Source organism: Camelina sativa, chromosome 2 (genome assembly GCF_000633955.1).
Source record: "Camelina sativa cultivar DH55 chromosome 2, Cs, whole genome shotgun sequence".
Classification (NCBI taxonomy): domain Eukaryota; kingdom Viridiplantae; phylum Streptophyta; class Magnoliopsida; order Brassicales; family Brassicaceae; genus Camelina; species Camelina sativa.
In genome coordinates this window covers 1,497,770-1,514,844 of record NC_025686.1, presented here as the reverse complement: position 1 = coordinate 1,514,844, position 17,075 = coordinate 1,497,770, and the positions used below count along the sequence as shown (strand labels likewise).

The 17,075-nt window shown below is 36.5% G+C and overlaps 3 protein-coding genes and 1 pseudogene across 3 annotated transcripts; 2 read left to right on the top strand and 2 right to left on the bottom strand.

The window, feature by feature from the left end:
* Window positions 1,770-2,537, bottom strand: LOC104747103 (annotated as a pseudogene).
* On the top strand, window positions 2,950-4,616 carry LOC104713932 (probable sucrose-phosphatase 2). Its single transcript, XM_010431163.2, has 5 exons — window positions 2,950-3,174; window positions 3,560-3,684; window positions 3,771-3,872; window positions 3,976-4,170; window positions 4,262-4,616. Exons 2-5 carry the CDS (start codon window positions 3,586-3,588, stop codon window positions 4,568-4,570), a joined length of 705 nt encoding a protein of 234 aa, XP_010429465.1. The 5' UTR covers window positions 2,950-3,174; window positions 3,560-3,585; the 3' UTR covers window positions 4,571-4,616.
* Window positions 7,054-8,245, top strand: LOC104713923 (proline-rich protein 1-like). Its single transcript, XM_010431154.1, has 2 exons — window positions 7,054-7,272; window positions 7,815-8,245. The coding sequence occupies exons 1-2, from the start codon at window positions 7,098-7,100 to the stop codon at window positions 8,135-8,137; spliced, it is 498 nt and encodes a 165-aa protein (XP_010429456.1). The 5' UTR covers window positions 7,054-7,097; the 3' UTR covers window positions 8,138-8,245.
* LOC104747094 (putative GTP diphosphokinase RSH1, chloroplastic) lies at window positions 8,467-15,710 on the bottom strand. Its single transcript, XM_010468670.2, has 25 exons — window positions 15,375-15,710; window positions 14,842-15,035; window positions 14,491-14,670; window positions 14,338-14,403; window positions 14,099-14,191; window positions 13,881-14,012; window positions 13,692-13,793; window positions 13,533-13,610; window positions 13,368-13,439; window positions 13,085-13,192; window positions 12,807-12,904; window positions 12,663-12,723; window positions 12,489-12,551; window positions 12,343-12,399; window positions 12,232-12,260; window positions 12,132-12,138; window positions 11,835-12,047; window positions 11,585-11,716; window positions 11,416-11,502; window positions 11,251-11,322; window positions 11,022-11,108; window positions 9,304-9,775; window positions 9,155-9,216; window positions 8,997-9,065; window positions 8,467-8,899 (listed from the first exon to the last, which is right to left on the bottom strand). The coding sequence occupies exons 1-25, from the start codon at window positions 15,397-15,399 to the stop codon at window positions 8,795-8,797; spliced, it is 2,664 nt and encodes an 887-aa protein (XP_010466972.1). The 5' UTR covers window positions 15,400-15,710; the 3' UTR covers window positions 8,467-8,794.

Here is a 17,075-nt window from a genome sequence, read left to right as displayed (position 1 = left end):
AAACCAAACCGAAAAACCATTTGTCAACCTTAGCCTACTTTGCTCCCACTTAGCGTGCTTCATAGCATGACTCCTAAAACATCTCTAAGAACACACACTGTATGCAAACTAGCTCAGTGGTTTTTACACATATAGAACCATGTCTCTGGGTTGTTTTTTTTGTCTTCACAAATGTCACACCAAAATGTACCACTTGTGGTGAGAGAGGATGATTGTTACTATGCAAACTAGCTAGCTAGCCTTTTTGCCATAGCACAGTGAGAGAGGATGATCATTACTATGCTTGAACCACTTGTGGTAGATTGGCACATTTGAAGTCCAAGGAAAATCCACAATTGCTTCTTAGCATATGATACTATTCATGTTGCAACAATTTCAAAAAAAAAATTCTACATATGATGGAGTGTGATATAAAGGATGCTAGGGATGAAACAATGGCTCTGAAATTGAAGCACACCGAACATGGGATGTCTTATCCCTATGCTGGTATCGAAACCATTGGACCATCTATCACAAGCATAACACAAAAAGAAATTAGCCTCGTTTGTAATTGTAACTAAAGTAAGATGATATTGTGTAGCACATGCCATTTCATTCTAAGAAATTTAGCAAAATATTGGTGGAGAAAGAACTCGCAATCCATACAGTTGTAGAAGGATTGGAGACATATGACATGGGTTCATGCTTTGAACCGCTTGTTGTCGTCACATAGAACAACATTAACATGAAGTCTTAGGTAATGTTCTTTGTGGCTGAAATGTTGTATCATAACAAGAAGACATATCAGACTTATACAATTAAGAAATCAACTTATAATGGAAATGAATATGTAAAAGAAATATTACAAGAAATCCAAAAGAAATTTTAGTTTCACATGTTTTTTATTATTTTCATTCTACAGACATCATAAGAGCAAACATATTCATATGTGGTTCCAAGCATCTTCAAGCTGATTGGAAAAATGCAATGCAAGTTACAAAACCTGCAAAATAGACGAGATATACTATTATTAAGCACAACCTGAAATGATCTGCCCCAAGCCTCTATTACTATTGTGCTTCCTGGCATGAGCGCTGACAAATCTCCGAGCACACACGTTATATGCAAACTAGCCCGATGGTCTTTACATGTATAGAACCATCCCTCTGGATTAGTATCTTCTTCACAAATGTCACACCAGTATTTACCACTTGCCTTTTCGCCATAGCATAGTGAGAGAGGATGATCGTCAACTCTATGCTTTACCACTTGTGGTAAAGTGACACATTTGAAGCATAAGTCAAATCTACAATCATCTTCAATGCATCTTAGCAAATGATAACAACTCTCGTTGCAGCCATTGCATGTTTTAATTTCATATGGTGAAGTGTGATATAAGGGATGTTGAGGATGACTGGGATGGAAAAATGGCTCCGAAATTGATTCGCACCGAACATCAATTGTAGTATTTTTATGCTGTTATCTAAAACCATTGGACATTCTACTGCAAGCATCACACCAATATAATGTCTCGTTTGTAACTAGAGCAAGACGCTCATAGTGTAGCACATGCCATTTCATTCTACAAAACTCAGCACAGTTTTGGTGGAGAATGAAGTCCCAATCCATACAGCCGTAGAAGGATTGGAGAGTGATAGGATAGGTGCATGCGCTGCACCGCTTGTTTTCGTCACAAAGAACACCATTAACGTGGAGTTTTAGGTAATGCTCTTTGTGGCTGAAATGTTGTATTGTGTTATCATATATTACCACATATGGCTCTATATCTTCTATTTCTTCGGGTTCAGGTACGGAGTCTTGGGAGTAACGGTGAGTTGGTGATCATGAGCTTTCAAATTCAGAAGAGATTGTGGTGGTGGGTGTAGAATACAACACATATCCAAGGTGAAGTTACACAAAGAACAATGATAAAACAATCTATCATCAATCTTTGTTGCGCAAAGACGACATGTTCCATCAGAATATATAGTCCGGTGGTGGACCTGTGTGGAGCTTAAGTGGGTGCCAGGGATGGTAAGAGTGGTTTACCTCTAAGGGGTTATTATTCTCTAACGGGTGCTATATGCAATCCACATGGAAGGCTAAATCACATTCATGACATTCGCATGGAAACCCATAACCATGCTTCCCACATTTAGCATCACAGTTACAGATGATCCGGTCCTTGAGAAAGGTGAGCTTATGGTGATGCGTCTCGGGAATGCAATAACATCTGGTGGTGGATACTTAACACAGAATATATCCATGTCAAAGTCACAAATCTCACAATGATAGTATGTATTGACGTTTTTGCACTCACCGCATAAATCACAACGACCATAACGTTGAAGCCGTAGAGTGTGATTGGGGTGAGATGGGTGTTCGATAAATTCGGAGGACTCGCCACATTTCTTATGGACGAAAAATTTGCAGATTTTGCAGTATAAACCATCACTAATAGCTTCGAAGTTTCCACAACAGTCTCCTTTTCTCCTATCATTCCAAGGCATCATAACATGCTCGTGGAGAAACGGCATTAACACTCCTTCAGAATCCATGGTCGTATAGTAAAAGAGGTTTGGAAGAAGAAAAAGAAAAAAAGTTGGATCTGAAATCTCAAAGCTATGCTTGCTTCCTTTCACGTTTCTTTGCCTCTTAAACTCAAAAGTCTTGTCTCGTTAATATCAACAATGCTCTTACAAAATTAATTGTTATAACTTAATATGTCTGACTTTCGAATTGAGTGTAAGGCCTTATTTATCCGGGGTTCAGGGAAGAGCTCTTAGTCTTTTGTTAAAAAAAAAATAATCAGAAATGAAGAAAAATGGTAAGATCTCCCCTTATATAAGAGACTGAATCTTGGTTTAAGGGGCGGTATGTGTCACCATTCGGTTGGTTGAAAGAATAATACAAAAAGGAAAAAAAAAAAAATTCCCCTTCGATTTTTTTCTTTTTTCCTCTCTTTCTCTCTCGCTCTCGCGCTCTCTCTCTCTCGGTTGCGATTGAATCTGGATTCATGAGGATGCATGAGAGGCGATTTGAATTTGGATTCCACTCAATCAGAAGTTTTTCTTTTTTCCTCTCTCTCTCCGTCGATTGAATCGACGATGCCTCGTCTCCGAGAGGATCTATGAGAGGCGATTTGAATTTGGATCCCACTCAATCAGAAGAGATTGAAGCAATTTGAATCATATGGTAAGTTTATCAATACAATTAGTGATTGAATCAGTCCCGATTAGTGTTTTATGATTAGGGTACTTTGATTTTTGATCGCAATTTAGGGGGTTTTTATGTTTGTTAGAAAATTAGGGTTCTTGGTGTTCATGTGTTCTGATATGATCCATATGTTTAGTAGATGTTGTCTTCTTAATCTCCGATTATGATGAATTTGAAAAGATTTGGCCTTCATGTCTCGCCGATTTAACTGATTTTGTCAAAACAATATCTCTTTCAATATCACTGCTTTTGTAACTGTTTGTGTTCTTGACACATGATTGTATAATTTAAGAGTACATTGTTCTTGTTTGATTTAGCTTGTAGTAATATCAAATAAGCTTGTTTAATTGTTTCTTTTGGTTAGGTGAAACGATTACTTATGGTAACTCTATGGTTCCTGATCATGGTTGGGTTGATACTTTGAACCATAAATGGGATTTGGGTATTGTCAAAGAAGAAGCTTGCAAGTTTTCTGAGTTGAAGCTTCAGGTACTCACTCTCTCACTGGTTTTACAAAAGTTTCTTTCTCTCTCTCTAGTGGTTTACTCAATGGTTACTCAATTGCTGATTTGTAGGCTGAAACTGAGCAGAGGCCACACAAGGTTAGCTTTTATGTTGATAAGAGTAAGGCTCAGGAAGTTACTAAGGAGTTATCACGACGGTTTGAGAAACGTGGGGTGAGTTTTTGATTTGATAATGCTATTGTAGCATCTGCAGCTTTTGTGTTGTTCTCTATTGAGGTTTTGTTACTTAACAGATTGTTTATGTTGGTTGTTTCAGTTGGATGTCAAAATCATTTACAGTGGAGGTATGGATTTGGATATTTTACCACAAGGTGCTGGAAAGGGACAAGCGCTTGCGTATCTGCTTAAGAAGCTGAAGACTGAAGGAAAGCTCCCTGTTAATACTCTTGCTTGTGGCGACTCAGGAAACGATGCTGAACTGTTTAGCATTCCTGATGTTTATGGCGTCATGGTTGGTTTTTTTGTTTTCAAATCATGTTCAGCCATCTCTCTGCATTTTCGTTTTCATATCGATGTTGAGAATTGTTAGTTTGTTCTCCCAGGTAAGCAATGCTCAAGAAGAGCTGTTGAAGTGGCATGCTGAAAATGCAAAAGACAACCCAAAAGTGATCCATGCAAAGGAGAGGTGTGCAAGTGGGATTATAGAAGCCATTGGTCACTTCAAGCTTGGTCCAAACCTTTCTCCAAGGGATGTCTCTGACTTCTTAGAGTGCAAGACGGAGAATGTGAACCTCGGTCACGAGGTTGTGAAGTTCTTTTTGTTCTATGAGAGATGGAGACGGGGTGAGGTTGAGAACTGTGAGGCGTACACTGCTAGCCTCAAAGCTTCATGTGTAAGTATTGTAACATAGTACAAAATGATATGTTTCAGTGGCATAATAATATATCTGACTCTTGTTGTAATATGTATTAATGTTTTATTATGTTTTGTATGTTTGAAAATTAATAAAAATGAAATATTTTTTTTTTATTTTTATAAAATCTTAAATGTTTACACATTTATACCACTTCTATTCTATTTAAAATTTTAAAATTTTAAAAAACAATATTTTCAAAAATAAGAAACAATATTTTCAAAAATAAGAGACCCAAAATAAGAACCTACCAATAAAAGAGAAAATTTTATCTAAGAGATCATAGGTTCTTATATTCCAAACAGTACACAATTAATTCATAAAAAATTTAAGAACTCCCCTTATATGAACCTCCCAATAAACTTGCTCTAACACCAACGAAGGTATCTTTGGTGTTTTCGAAAATCACATTATTTTATTTAACCGAATCAATTGCAAAAAAAAAGAAAATAGTCAATATTTATTAGATTTTCTCCTGAACAGATCGAGAGAGATGAAACAATATCTCGCAAAATATATTTTCTTCGTTGCAGTGTAAAGTGAGATACAGAGAATGCTTAAATAAGAGAAACGAAACCACTATAGTAACCTGTACAAGATAATAAACAAAGAGTAAAACAAACATATTTTGTTGTTTAACAATAAAGAAGCGTGACTAGAGAAGAAAATAAGAGAAAGAGAGGACACAAAATATATAATATACGAGCTCAATAACAAAACTGGTACTTACGTCATGGAGTCTTATCATGAACAGATTCTCACACGCCAACACAAGTTGTATCCTATGTGGTCACCCTTCAGAGACAAGAGAGCACCTGTTCTTTCAATGCACTTACTCTCAGCTGGTCTGGGAGCGGCGGCTTCTCAAAAAACTACTTGCAGATAAGTTCACAAATCACTGGCAAGAGGTCCTAACTCTGACTGCAGGAAATGGTCTGGACAAGAAAACAAAGTTCATAGTGAGGTATGTTTTGCAGAATACAATTCACGCAATATGGAGAGAACGGAATGCACGACGACACGGAGAACACTCTTCACCGGCGGAGCAGCTGATCAAGATCATCCAGTGCCATGGAGGCCTAGGGCAAATTTTTTTTTTTGAATTTTGAATATTTAGTAAATTATTTTAATATTAAATAAAAATAAAATGTTAATAACAAAACCACGAAAATTAAAATTAAAATCATTTTTTTAAATCACAATGTTCTATAGTAATTATCCACATGTACTACTTTTAATAATTCTTTGTTTAAATACTGTTTTTTACTTATGTTGCTATATATTAGTAAGGAATTTATTTTCAACATAAGAAAATCTCAATAAAACTTAAAAGTATTTTTTAAAATATACAATTTCTAATGAAAAGTTTCCATTATTAAAAACACATTATATTAAGTTAACTAAATATAAACTTACTTTTTCTATAAAATGTGGCCTAAAATTTTAGTATTTTTTTGGTGACTTGGGGCATTTGCCCTTCTTGCCCAAGGGTAAGCACGGCTCTGAGATCATCGACAAGAACATACGAAATCGTTTGAGCACCATAAAAGGGGAAGAAGAGAGCATTCAAGTCTGGTTTGCTGCAAAATTTTATTAAAATTTGTTTGAATGGTTTAGAGCAAAGTACCACAATTTCTTTGTAAAACGTTTATTTTTCTTTTGAATATAATTTAACATTAAATTCAAAAAAAAAAAAAAATGAACAGATTCGCTAATCAACTCAAGCTAGAAAGATAAGGAAGTTTCTTTTATTTCAACGATCTCTTGTCTTATATATCGTTCTTATATTTGCTCTCCCTTCTAAAGCAGCGCAAGTCATTGGACTATTTCACAAAGTGAAGAAACTCCTTCATAAAGGATCACGTAACCGTACGTAACCAATTCACTATCTTATTCATACGTTGGCTTCCATTTTGATATCTTCATACAAATTCTATGCATGTCCGAGGTTTTCCCTTCATCTTGATAATAAGTCAGATATATAGCCTTTTGATATGGCTTTTGGAAGTTGCATGTTCGCCTAATATTTTGAACTACTCTATAATTTCAGATTTCGGTTCTAACCAACAAATCCATAATTTTATTATTTAGACTAGAATTCAAAACTTTTAGAGACATTCGATTATCCGAACTTATGAAACGGATAGTATTAGCATCTAATATCATTTCCGGATATTTTGACCATCCATAATGTTTGAACCGCCTTCGGAATTGGTAATCCACACACTATATAATGCGACTCACGTCGATCGGGACAATGACACTATATTTGTCTGCCGTGCATACACGTTCTTATTACAAGTTCTTTTTATTTGGTTTTATTAAAACAAGTTGCTCGTTTTCTTATTGAGACAAATAAATTAATGTACACTAAACCAATTAATTTAATTAGAAAAGTAACCCTGCCTCTTTGTCAACGCAATTAACCTATAAAACCCATGGTATTAGGTTTCAAAAAATTTCACTTGCTTAAACAACATAGTATAAGCAAGGCAAAGCAAAAAAAAACACAAGAGAGGAGGAAATGGCTTTCTCACGCATCTCATTTGCTGCTTCTCTCGTAGTCTTCTCATCTCTAATTATATCCTCAGTTGCTTATTACGGCAATGAAGCCGATCCAGAGACTGGAAAATTGATTCCGATCGCTGTTGAAGGAGTCATCATGTGCAGGTCCGGTGACAAAACTTACCCAATCCAAGGTACGTCTATAATTTACCAACACGAATTGGTCTAATGGTACGAGAACATTAGAGTATATATAGAAAGGTCACGTTTGCTCTATTTTTTCTCGTTATTACGTACGAAAAGATTATCATTTAATTATGGCATTGTTTATTTTTGACAGGTGCAACGGCAAGAATTGCATGTGTGAAGACTGACGCATACGGGAAAGAGATAGCTCCAATATCGATAATGAGCAGCAAAACCGATGCCAAAGGTTACTTCTTCGCCACGATATTCCCTTCGCAGCTTCGTGCAGGAAGGACCGTGACCAGATGCAAAGCTTACCTTTACCAATCTCCAATCGCNCGTATGGTTGCGGATTCAAATTATCACGTTTGCAAGTAATGATATTATCTCTTTACATTATAGCTACAGTTTTTAAAACCCATGATACGTATAGCGGTTTTTGCGTTAATCAACACATATTTTTTAAAAAGCTCTAGTACTTTTGCTTCTTTCTCGTTATTACGTACGAAAAGATTATCATTTAATTATGACATTGTTTATTTTACGACAGGTGCAACGGCAAGAATTGCATGTGTTAAGACTGATGCATACGGGAAAGAGATAGTTCCAATATCGATAATGAGCAGCAAAACCGATGCCAAAGGTTACTTCTTCGCCACGATATTCCCTTCGCAGCTTCGTGCAGGAAGGACCGTGACCAGATGCAAAGCTTACCTTTACCAATCTCCAATCGCTGACTGCGATTTCCCGACCGATGTGAACAAAGGTGTTAGAGGACAGTCGTTGAGCAAGTACCGTGTTCTTGAAGACAAGAGCTTCAAGCTTTACTGGGCTGGTCCTTTCTTCTTCACCTCTGAACCTACTTACTACTAATTGTGATATATTCTGATTGAACATGAAATTCTAACGTGTTCTTGCGATGGGAGAATCTTTTCCTTTTGTTTGATTCGTCGTAAAACGTTTGTTCGAAAATGAAAATGAGCTAAGAGTTTGTTTTCTTTGTTTTTATTTCATGTCGTATGACTGTTTCATGTATCTTATGTTTTATAATTGGATTCGTTTTATAAAATCATCTAATTGCTTATTTTGACTTGCCTAATTGTGATCAAACTTGTGTTAAATTTCATGGCTATAATTATGGTATCAAAATTATCGTTTCAACTTTCAAGAAAACAAAAATTACGTACAAAATATACAATCCGTTATGGGAAATGCATCCGTTTTTTTATCTTCTTCTATGTGCAAGTATAGGTTTTACAGGAGTATCTACATATTACATCGTATGTTCATCTCACTCTTTTGGTCTTTATATACAATGACCTTGATTTATTGAACATAACACATCTAAAAGAATTTGACTCTCTTTTTTCTTGTTTTTTTTTTCGAAACAAAATGATATATATTTTCAAGAATATTATAAGGGCTCTCTACCTCTACTTGGAGCAACCAGACTCTCTCTTCTTCAGTTTGCTTATTTTTCCAGTGAACATGACAAAACTTCACGGCCAAGAACGTGTGAGTCCTTTGGCTTTAACACTCAAGAACTTGAGCATTATCTGTTGATTTTGGCCAGCTACAACCACTCGACCATCCCAACACACCCAAGATTAGATCCACCTTAGCGCAAACACTAACCTGGGAGTTACATATCCACAGAGACACGGGTTAGTGCTTAGTAGCCGAAGGTCCAAAAAGAACAAAAAGAGAGTTTAGAACATTAAGGACATATTACCAAACTTTCAACGTTTGCTTCTATTTGAAGCAACATTACCGCTAATCCTCTTCCTCTGTCAATCTCGGCCTGCAATAAACCATGAGCCTTGTGAGATGAGTCGTTGGAAACTATAAAATGTTCAGAAGTAAGTTAATTAATATTATTAAGGCACGCACCACACAAGAACATACTGCGATGCCTTCAGCTGCAAGGACTGTTGTAACCTCTGCGATTATGCCTGCCAAATTGTAACAAACAGTTCTGATTTTCCTTTCGAGTTGTTGGGATCATCAATCACGACAACAAGAAATCAATCATTACATACCTTTGCGATCCATGGACACTACACATAACCATTCGATGGAGTGACCTTCGAGATGATGCCATGAGGCAATTTTACTGTCTCGCCAACTGTCTAAGCCAGGCAACACTTCTTTATAAGCAGGGATGTTAGCAGGAAAAATCTTGGCAATTCCATCTCCTGGTAGGAGGAACTCTGGCTCATCCAAACTCGACTTTTTTATTGCTTTGTTGTGTTTTCCATTCACCTTTGGGACCCAAACGCTTCCATTTTGAGACGTGGGTGTTGTATCTCTACCTTTTTCTTGTGATGTATCTTTGCTTTTGTCTTGTGACTGGAATTGCTTAACATTGACGAGGATTTTCTCCCACCATTGTAGGCTCTTGCTTGAATCTTCTGTGAGATCTTCCACATCACTATCAGAGTCTGCCACAAAGTCATTGACTTGATCTTGCGTAATTTCGGCAGCACATTGTGCAGCTTGTTCCCTTAGGAACTAAAACAAGAGGAGAGACATGAAGACTTAGTAATACCGTAATAGCAAGCCAATAAGCATAAAGTAAGCGAACTCCAATAACATACCCTCATAATCTTGTGTCTAGCACTCCTTGTTTTGGCATGTTGCAACCACTGTTTATGTCTCTGGAAAGCAGATTTACTTGAGAGGGCCTGTGATGTGACAATAATAATAAACATGAGAGCTCGTGAAAGTGAAACCTAGGTACTTGAGCTGATGAAGCCAAACATAATTTCCCTACGCAGGACCAACAGAAAAGGAGAAATGAAAAACAATGAGAGAAAAGGTACAAACGTTGTAGGTGACAATCTCCACGACCTCAGCATTCTCAAGAACGTGCGTTGGAGAAACAAGATTACCATTGACCTGCAATGTCAAGCCATGAAGTATCCTTAAAGTCTGGTCCAGTTGTTATTTAAAGATACCATGGAATGAACAACAAGAATGAAAAAAAAATACCTTCGCTGCTACCATCTTGTTTCCAATTTCCGTGTGAATCAGATAAGCGTAGTCAACAACGGTGGCCCCTTTCGGGAGGTTCTTTATCTACAAATAGAATACCAACGCATTTAAGTAAACACGAAGAGAATTTGATGATGTTTATGAGGCATCGAAGTGTAGTTCTTACCTCTCCTTTAGGTGTGAATACAAACACACGACTANATACCTTTGCGATCCATGGACACTACACATAACCATTCGATGGAGTGACCTTCGAGATGATGCCATGAGGCAATTTTACTGTCTCGCCAACTGTCTAAGCCAGGCAACACTTCTTTATAAGCAGGGATGTTAGCAGGAAAAATCTTGGCAATTCCATCTCCTGGTAGGAGGAACTCTGGCTCATCCAAACTCGACTTTTTTATTGCTTTGTTGTGTTTTCCATTCACCTTTGGGACCCAAACGCTTCCATTTTGAGACGTGGGTGTTGTATCTCTACCTTTTTCTTGTGATGTATCTTTGCTTTTGTCTTGTGACTGGAATTGCTTAACATTGACGAGGATTTTCTCCCACCATTGTAGGCTCTTGCTTGAATCTTCTGTGAGATCTTCCACATCACTATCAGAGTCTGCCACAAAGTCATTGACTTGATCTTGCGTAATTTCGGCAGCACATTGTGCAGCTTGTTCCCTTAGGAACTAAAACAAGAGGAGAGACATGAAGACTTAGTAATACCGTAATAGCAAGCCAATAAGCATAAAGTAAGCGAACTCCAATAACATACCCTCATAATCTTGTGTCTAGCACTCCTTGTTTTGGCATGTTGCAACCACTGTTTATGTCTCTGGAAAGCAGATTTACTTGAGAGGGCCTGTGATGTGACAATAATAATAAACATGAGAGCTCGTGAAAGTGAAACCTAGGTACTTGAGCTGATGAAGCCAAACATAATTTCCCTACGCAGGACCAACAGAAAAGGAGAAATGAAAAACAATGAGAGAAAAGGTACAAACGTTGTAGGTGACAATCTCCACGACCTCAGCATTCTCAAGAACGTGCGTTGGAGAAACAAGATTACCATTGACCTGCAATGTCAAGCCATGAAGTATCCTTAAAGTCTGGTCCAGTTGTTATTTAAAGATACCATGGAATGAACAACAAGAATGAAAAAAAAATACCTTCGCTGCTACCATCTTGTTTCCAATTTCCGTGTGAATCAGATAAGCGTAGTCAACAACGGTGGCCCCTTTCGGGAGGTTCTTTATCTACAAATAGAATACCAACGCATTTAAGTAAACACGAAGAGAATTTGATGATGTTTATGAGGCATCGAAGTGTAGTTCTTACCTCTCCTTTAGGTGTGAATACAAACACACGACTACCTAAAAGATCCCTCGTAATGGTATCCACAAATTCTCTAGAGCTCATGTTACCCACAAACTCCTCTTGCCATTCCCTTATTGCATTGAGCCACCCAACCTGGAATAATAAACTGTCATAACTAACATCATACTGGGAAGGGCAAAAAAGAAAATATCACTGCCTACATCTAGCACGTCTCTATGCATTTTTACTTCTGAGTATGGTCAGTAAATACCCTGAGTGCAAAATCTGCATTGTTGAGGCAACCCGTCTTCCCCCTTGAATTTCTACCTAAAGGAATCGCATTTCCAACTAATCCAGCAGAAAGAGCCTTGCCATTATAGTAAACAGCAATGCCCCTTTCAGCAATCAAGTCCATCTCCTCAGTTCTGATCTGCAGAGAAAAATGTAGACTTACCCAATTAAATCGGCCTGAACCTAATATTCTCTAAGAAAGAAATAAACAAGTTATTGGGAATTTTCTACGAAATGTGATGAAATATTACNACGTGCGTTGGAGAAACAAGATTACCATTGACCTGCAATGTCAAGCCATGAAGTATCCTTAAAGTCTGGTCCAGTTGTTATTTAAAGATACCATGGAATGAACAACAAGAATGAAAAAAAAATACCTTCNTGGGGTTGCAATGTAATCTTTTACCTGTAATAAAAAGGTCAGACATGCTCAGCAGACATAATGTAGTGAAAATCTATCTTGAAAGTACAGCAGATCAGGCACTTACAGTTCGGGGAATAGGTTTCCAGATCTCATGGACTAGCCCAAGAACGTGATAGCATATCTGCATTGACAACAGAGCAAGAAAGCTAAGTAACACACCAGTATAAATCGGAATAAAAGATACCCACTTCCTTTTCATTGGGGTTTCACCTGTTGTGGACTGCACAAAGGCCCGACCCCCACAGAAGGTTTTGGCTTTACAACAATCCGTAACTGCTAAAATAATCAAGTTACAAGAAGTAGCGTGTTAACAATAATATTAAGCTCACAGATGGAAGTTCTGAAACCTTTGGTACAACTTGGAGACGGAAGTACAACACAAACCTGAGCAATCTGGTTATAATCATTGATTGATCCTTTCGATTTAAGCGCAGCTTTATATATGCTGCAGGTAGAAATAAGAGACTTCAGATGCTGAAGAAAAGGATAGGTTACATAGTAAAATGAAGTAGTCGTTTATGAATTTACCTGTAAGTTTCCTTGCAAACAGATCGAACATCAGTATTCACAGTCACAAGGTCCAGAAACTGATCATCTTCAATCTTTTTCACCAAAATTCTGTTTGCCTAAGATACATAGTAGGACTCTGTGAATGCAGATGAAATAAATAAACTCCCAGATGAATTTACAGTTCAGAAGGTCAGAGAGCGCGCATGTTGATAATCAACATCCTTCTCTAAGCTCCTTTTCTTTTTAAACCAATATTTTGGCAGTATAAGCTCAGACACGATAATTGTTGAAATTACCTCAGTGAGTTCTTTTTCATGCTCTTTATAGAGGTTAGCGATCCTGCTTGTGACTCTATCATAATCCTCAGCACTAACGTACATGAAAGATAGATTTTCCAATTCAGACTGCAAAATAACCACCACAGAACTCAGAATGCCATAGGACACAATAGCTGAGACAATTAGGTTTCATATACACACGAACAATTTAACTGATGTGACAAAAAAATATGGGCACCTCGTGGCATAATATTGTTATACGAAATTATAGCAAGCGAAAACAATACGTAAAGTTTTATACCTTTATGGAATACATTCCAAGCAATTTCGCTAGAGGTGCAAAGACCTGCAAAGTCTCCCCTGCAATGCTGGACTGGACGAAACTCACAAATTCATTAGTTATCCTAAATGAAACATAGAGCTGAGAGCTGGCTTGGTAAAAATCTAAATTACTTAAAGGAATCACCTGCTTATGCGGAGGCATGTGGCAGAGAGTTCGCATATTATGCAACCGGTCAGCTAGCTTGACGATAATGACGCGGACCTGGAATGAAGCAGTTAGGTTTGCTGATGTATAATATAACAGCACCAACTGAAACAGAATCTTAAGTTAAGAGATTGAAACCTCGTCCGTCATTGCCAAAAACATCTGCCGCAAATCATCAGCTTTTACATCTTGTATTGATTCACTATCTGTTTTACACTTTAACTTTCCCAGTTTTGACACCTAAAAGGGAAAAAAGCTTCTATTAATACTGAACTTCGTGGCAAAGGAAGCGTGGAATAATATTTCAGCAAACACACATAGGCAGACCTTGGTCTCCCCTTCTACAATGTGACGCACAGTTGCACCAAACTCTTCTTCTATCTTTTCAAAAGTAATGAAATTTGTATCTTCAACTGTATCATGGAGTAATCCAGCAACAATAGACTCCCAATCCAGTTCCTAAACAAGTACAAAAGTAAGTTATTAAGCTTTCCATCTAATCTTCATGTGAATCCATATTCAGAACGACGTATCATGCAACTCACAAGTTCCCCAAGGATACAAGCAACTGCGACTGGATGTATAATGAATGGTTCCCCACTACGTCTCTTTTGACCATGATGTGCCTCAAACGCTAACTGCACAAACCTTTCTTACTGAATTAAGAAATGAATACCAGAAAACTGAAACAAAACTTCAATAATAACATGTCGAACGGGAAATCGTATAGGAATGTTGTTGACAGAAGCCTTAGAAATATAAAGCAACTTATATATCATCATACCTTAAGGCCCTTTCGAACAAATTCTAATTCTTTACAGGGTAAGTAAGATATTGATGGGAAAAGGTCCTGCAGATATAACCATTAATTAAAATGATTGAGCGTATCATTCTAGTACAGTGACAAATGATAAAGAAGAGGCCAGTGTATTCGTACCTCCCACAATGTTTCAACGGTAACATCATCGGATGCACCAGAAGATTCAGCTGATACGCAATAAAGTTCCCATCTTTTATGACTTCCACAAGATAATCTGGACTTCAAGATATTTCTCACATTTACAAAGTATGGAGCCTCAGAAAAGCCTACTTCATATTCATACCTCTGCCAGGCGCACTGCATTATCCAAAGGAGTTACCATAAGAAACCTCAAAACAGATAGCAAATACTGCCAACATGGCAACATAAACAAGGTGATCATGCAAGAAATCAGTAGCTTGAAATATGCATTCAAAGATAATCTTTAACCCTACTAAACAGAAAGCAATAGAAAAGTACTATACTTACAGATGATTTCATTCTGGTCGTTCTTCCATTTCTGCCGCATGAATACAAAGAAGAAACAGGTGGATGAGCAGTGCTAGCTAGAAACCCAGTTAACGCCCTTGGAGCTTTCCAAGCACAGGAGAGAGCATTGCAATCGCTTCTTGCATTCCCTTCTCCTTTGGTTAGATTACATATGTTCACACATTCCACAGACACTGCATTTGCACACACACATAATCAAATCAGCAAACCCAAAACAGAACCAGCCAAAAAAAGAGGATAAAAGTAGATTCATGAAGTCAAAGCTAGGTTCTTTAAGTAGTAACTGTTGGTCCTCAACAACAAAGGTAAGGTAGGATATGTTTAGTTGGCACATGAACTTACTCAAAAGAAGCCACTAGTCTATATAACCTAATCACCTCAAAAATTCAAACTTTCTCCCTCCGTACACATACACAAAACAAAGAAGCTTTCCAAATTCAATTGCTCTTTGAAACCAATTCGGATAATAGAAAAGGGATGAAACAAAAGTAAAAAAAGAGAAGGAAACGAACCGGACATGGAAGAAGCAGAAGTCATTGCTAATGAGGCAAAGCAATCCCACTAAATCGATCCACCATTTGATTGATTTCGAACAAAGAATTTTCAAAATTCTACAGACTCCGAAATCGCAGAGACGGGAGATTTGGTATGATAAACTCTTTTTGGGAAGAAGAGGCGAGTTCAAAAATTAGGATAGGGGAAGATATTTGAAAAGATAGAATAGAGAGAGAGAGAGAAGGAGAGAGGAGAGAGAGAGAGAGACGCACACAGTGATGTGAAGAGGAAGAGGAAGAGGAAGAAGGAAGAAGAGAAGAGAGAGAGAGAGAGATATCAAAGAGTCCTCAGGTAAGCCCCTCCCTGGCCACACAATTGCCCGTCCGATATACAAAAACCAGAAAAAAAAAAAAAAAAAAAAAAAAAGATATTGTTTTTTTTTCCCTTGTGCTTGCTTGTGGTGGTCACAGATCTAATATATTAAAGGAGAAGTCGAGAGAGCTCACAGCTAATCTTACAAAAATTAACCTCCTTTGCTCTTAATGAAAAATACCCTTATAAATATTTCGAACAAGCTTTTACTCTCTATTTAGGTTGCTGAAACACACCACATTCATCCTCAGACTTAAGATTACTAACTTGCTATTAATGAGATTCAAAACTGGACAATTATACCCTTTTTCTAAGTTTTAATTTTTTTAAATAAATTAAAAAACGAAAATTAAAAAAAAAACGAAATTTGTTTACAGAATCGGAAATCTAATATATTTATGCAATATCTCTCTTTAAAAAAATAGAAGATAAATATTACAATATATTACGAATATTTGTTTAAAGAAAATTTCTATTTTTTAAAATATTAAAATGGTAAAGATAATTATGACGATTTTCCTTCTAAGCTATATATATAGACGCTCAGCCAAAACAGTAGAAGTCGGATTCAATAAGCTAAACATATAGTTTTGAGAGTATAATTTTTCTTTTGTATTATTTTGGTTCTAATGAATCAACTTTACTATTGTATGATTTTGATTTTTTTTTTCATGTTGATGTACTATCCATATGCTTTGGTGCTTTGCATAATTAAATTTTATGCTGCTATAATTTTTAATTATTATGTTGAATCATATCAAAAGTTTTACTCATTTTGTTCTGTTTGATTGTGTTTTAGGTGTACTTGCCATGGACCATGGATGTTTTTTTGTATATCAAAAACAAGATTGGACGAACAAGTTGATGAAGCAAGCAAAAATAATCAATTCGGTAAATTATTATTAATAATTGTGTGTTTTTTTAAGTGGTGATTGTTATTCAATTTTATTCTCTTGGCTAAACATGATCATATTTTTATTCGATGATTTTTTATTCTACAAGCAAATGAGCAAATACAACTTTTCACAATTTTATATGATTCATCAGATTCTAATTTTTATGCTTTTTTTTTTAGTGGTTGTTTGGAAAGCAAGATCAAGCAATCATAGACTTTGTATGTGGTTTCTCCATCTGTTTAAACATATATATTGTATTATTTTCTATATTTTTTTTTGTAGTTTAGTAATTTGAAAAACTTTTATATGTAACCTAATACATATTTTTTTTTTGTTTCAGTTGAATTTATGGATGATCATTGATCATAATTGTGGATCTACAAAACTGAATATAATAAAATTCATATATTAATTTTTGCTAATCTGAATCTTTAATTTTTTAAAATAATA

Excerpts from the sequence above, each read along its gene's own strand:
- LOC104713932 (XM_010431163.2), top strand. The coding sequence starts at position 3,586 with ATGGTTCCTGATCATGGTTGGGTTGATACTTTGAACCATAAATGGGAT. Across the intron at positions 3,685-3,770 it reads TTTCTGAGTTGAAGCTTCAG|GCTGAAACTGAGCAGAGGCC; the intron begins GTACTCACTCTC and ends GCTGATTTGTAG. Across the intron at positions 4,171-4,261 it reads CTGATGTTTATGGCGTCATG|GTAAGCAATGCTCAAGAAGA; the intron begins GTTGGTTTTTTT and ends TTGTTCTCCCAG.
- LOC104713923 (XM_010431154.1), top strand. The coding sequence starts at position 7,098 with ATGGCTTTCTCACGCATCTCATTTGCTGCTTCTCTCGTAGTCTTCTCA. Across the intron at positions 7,273-7,814 it reads CAAAACTTACCCAATCCAAG|GTGCAACGGCAAGAATTGCA; the intron begins GTACGTCTATAA and ends ATTTTACGACAG.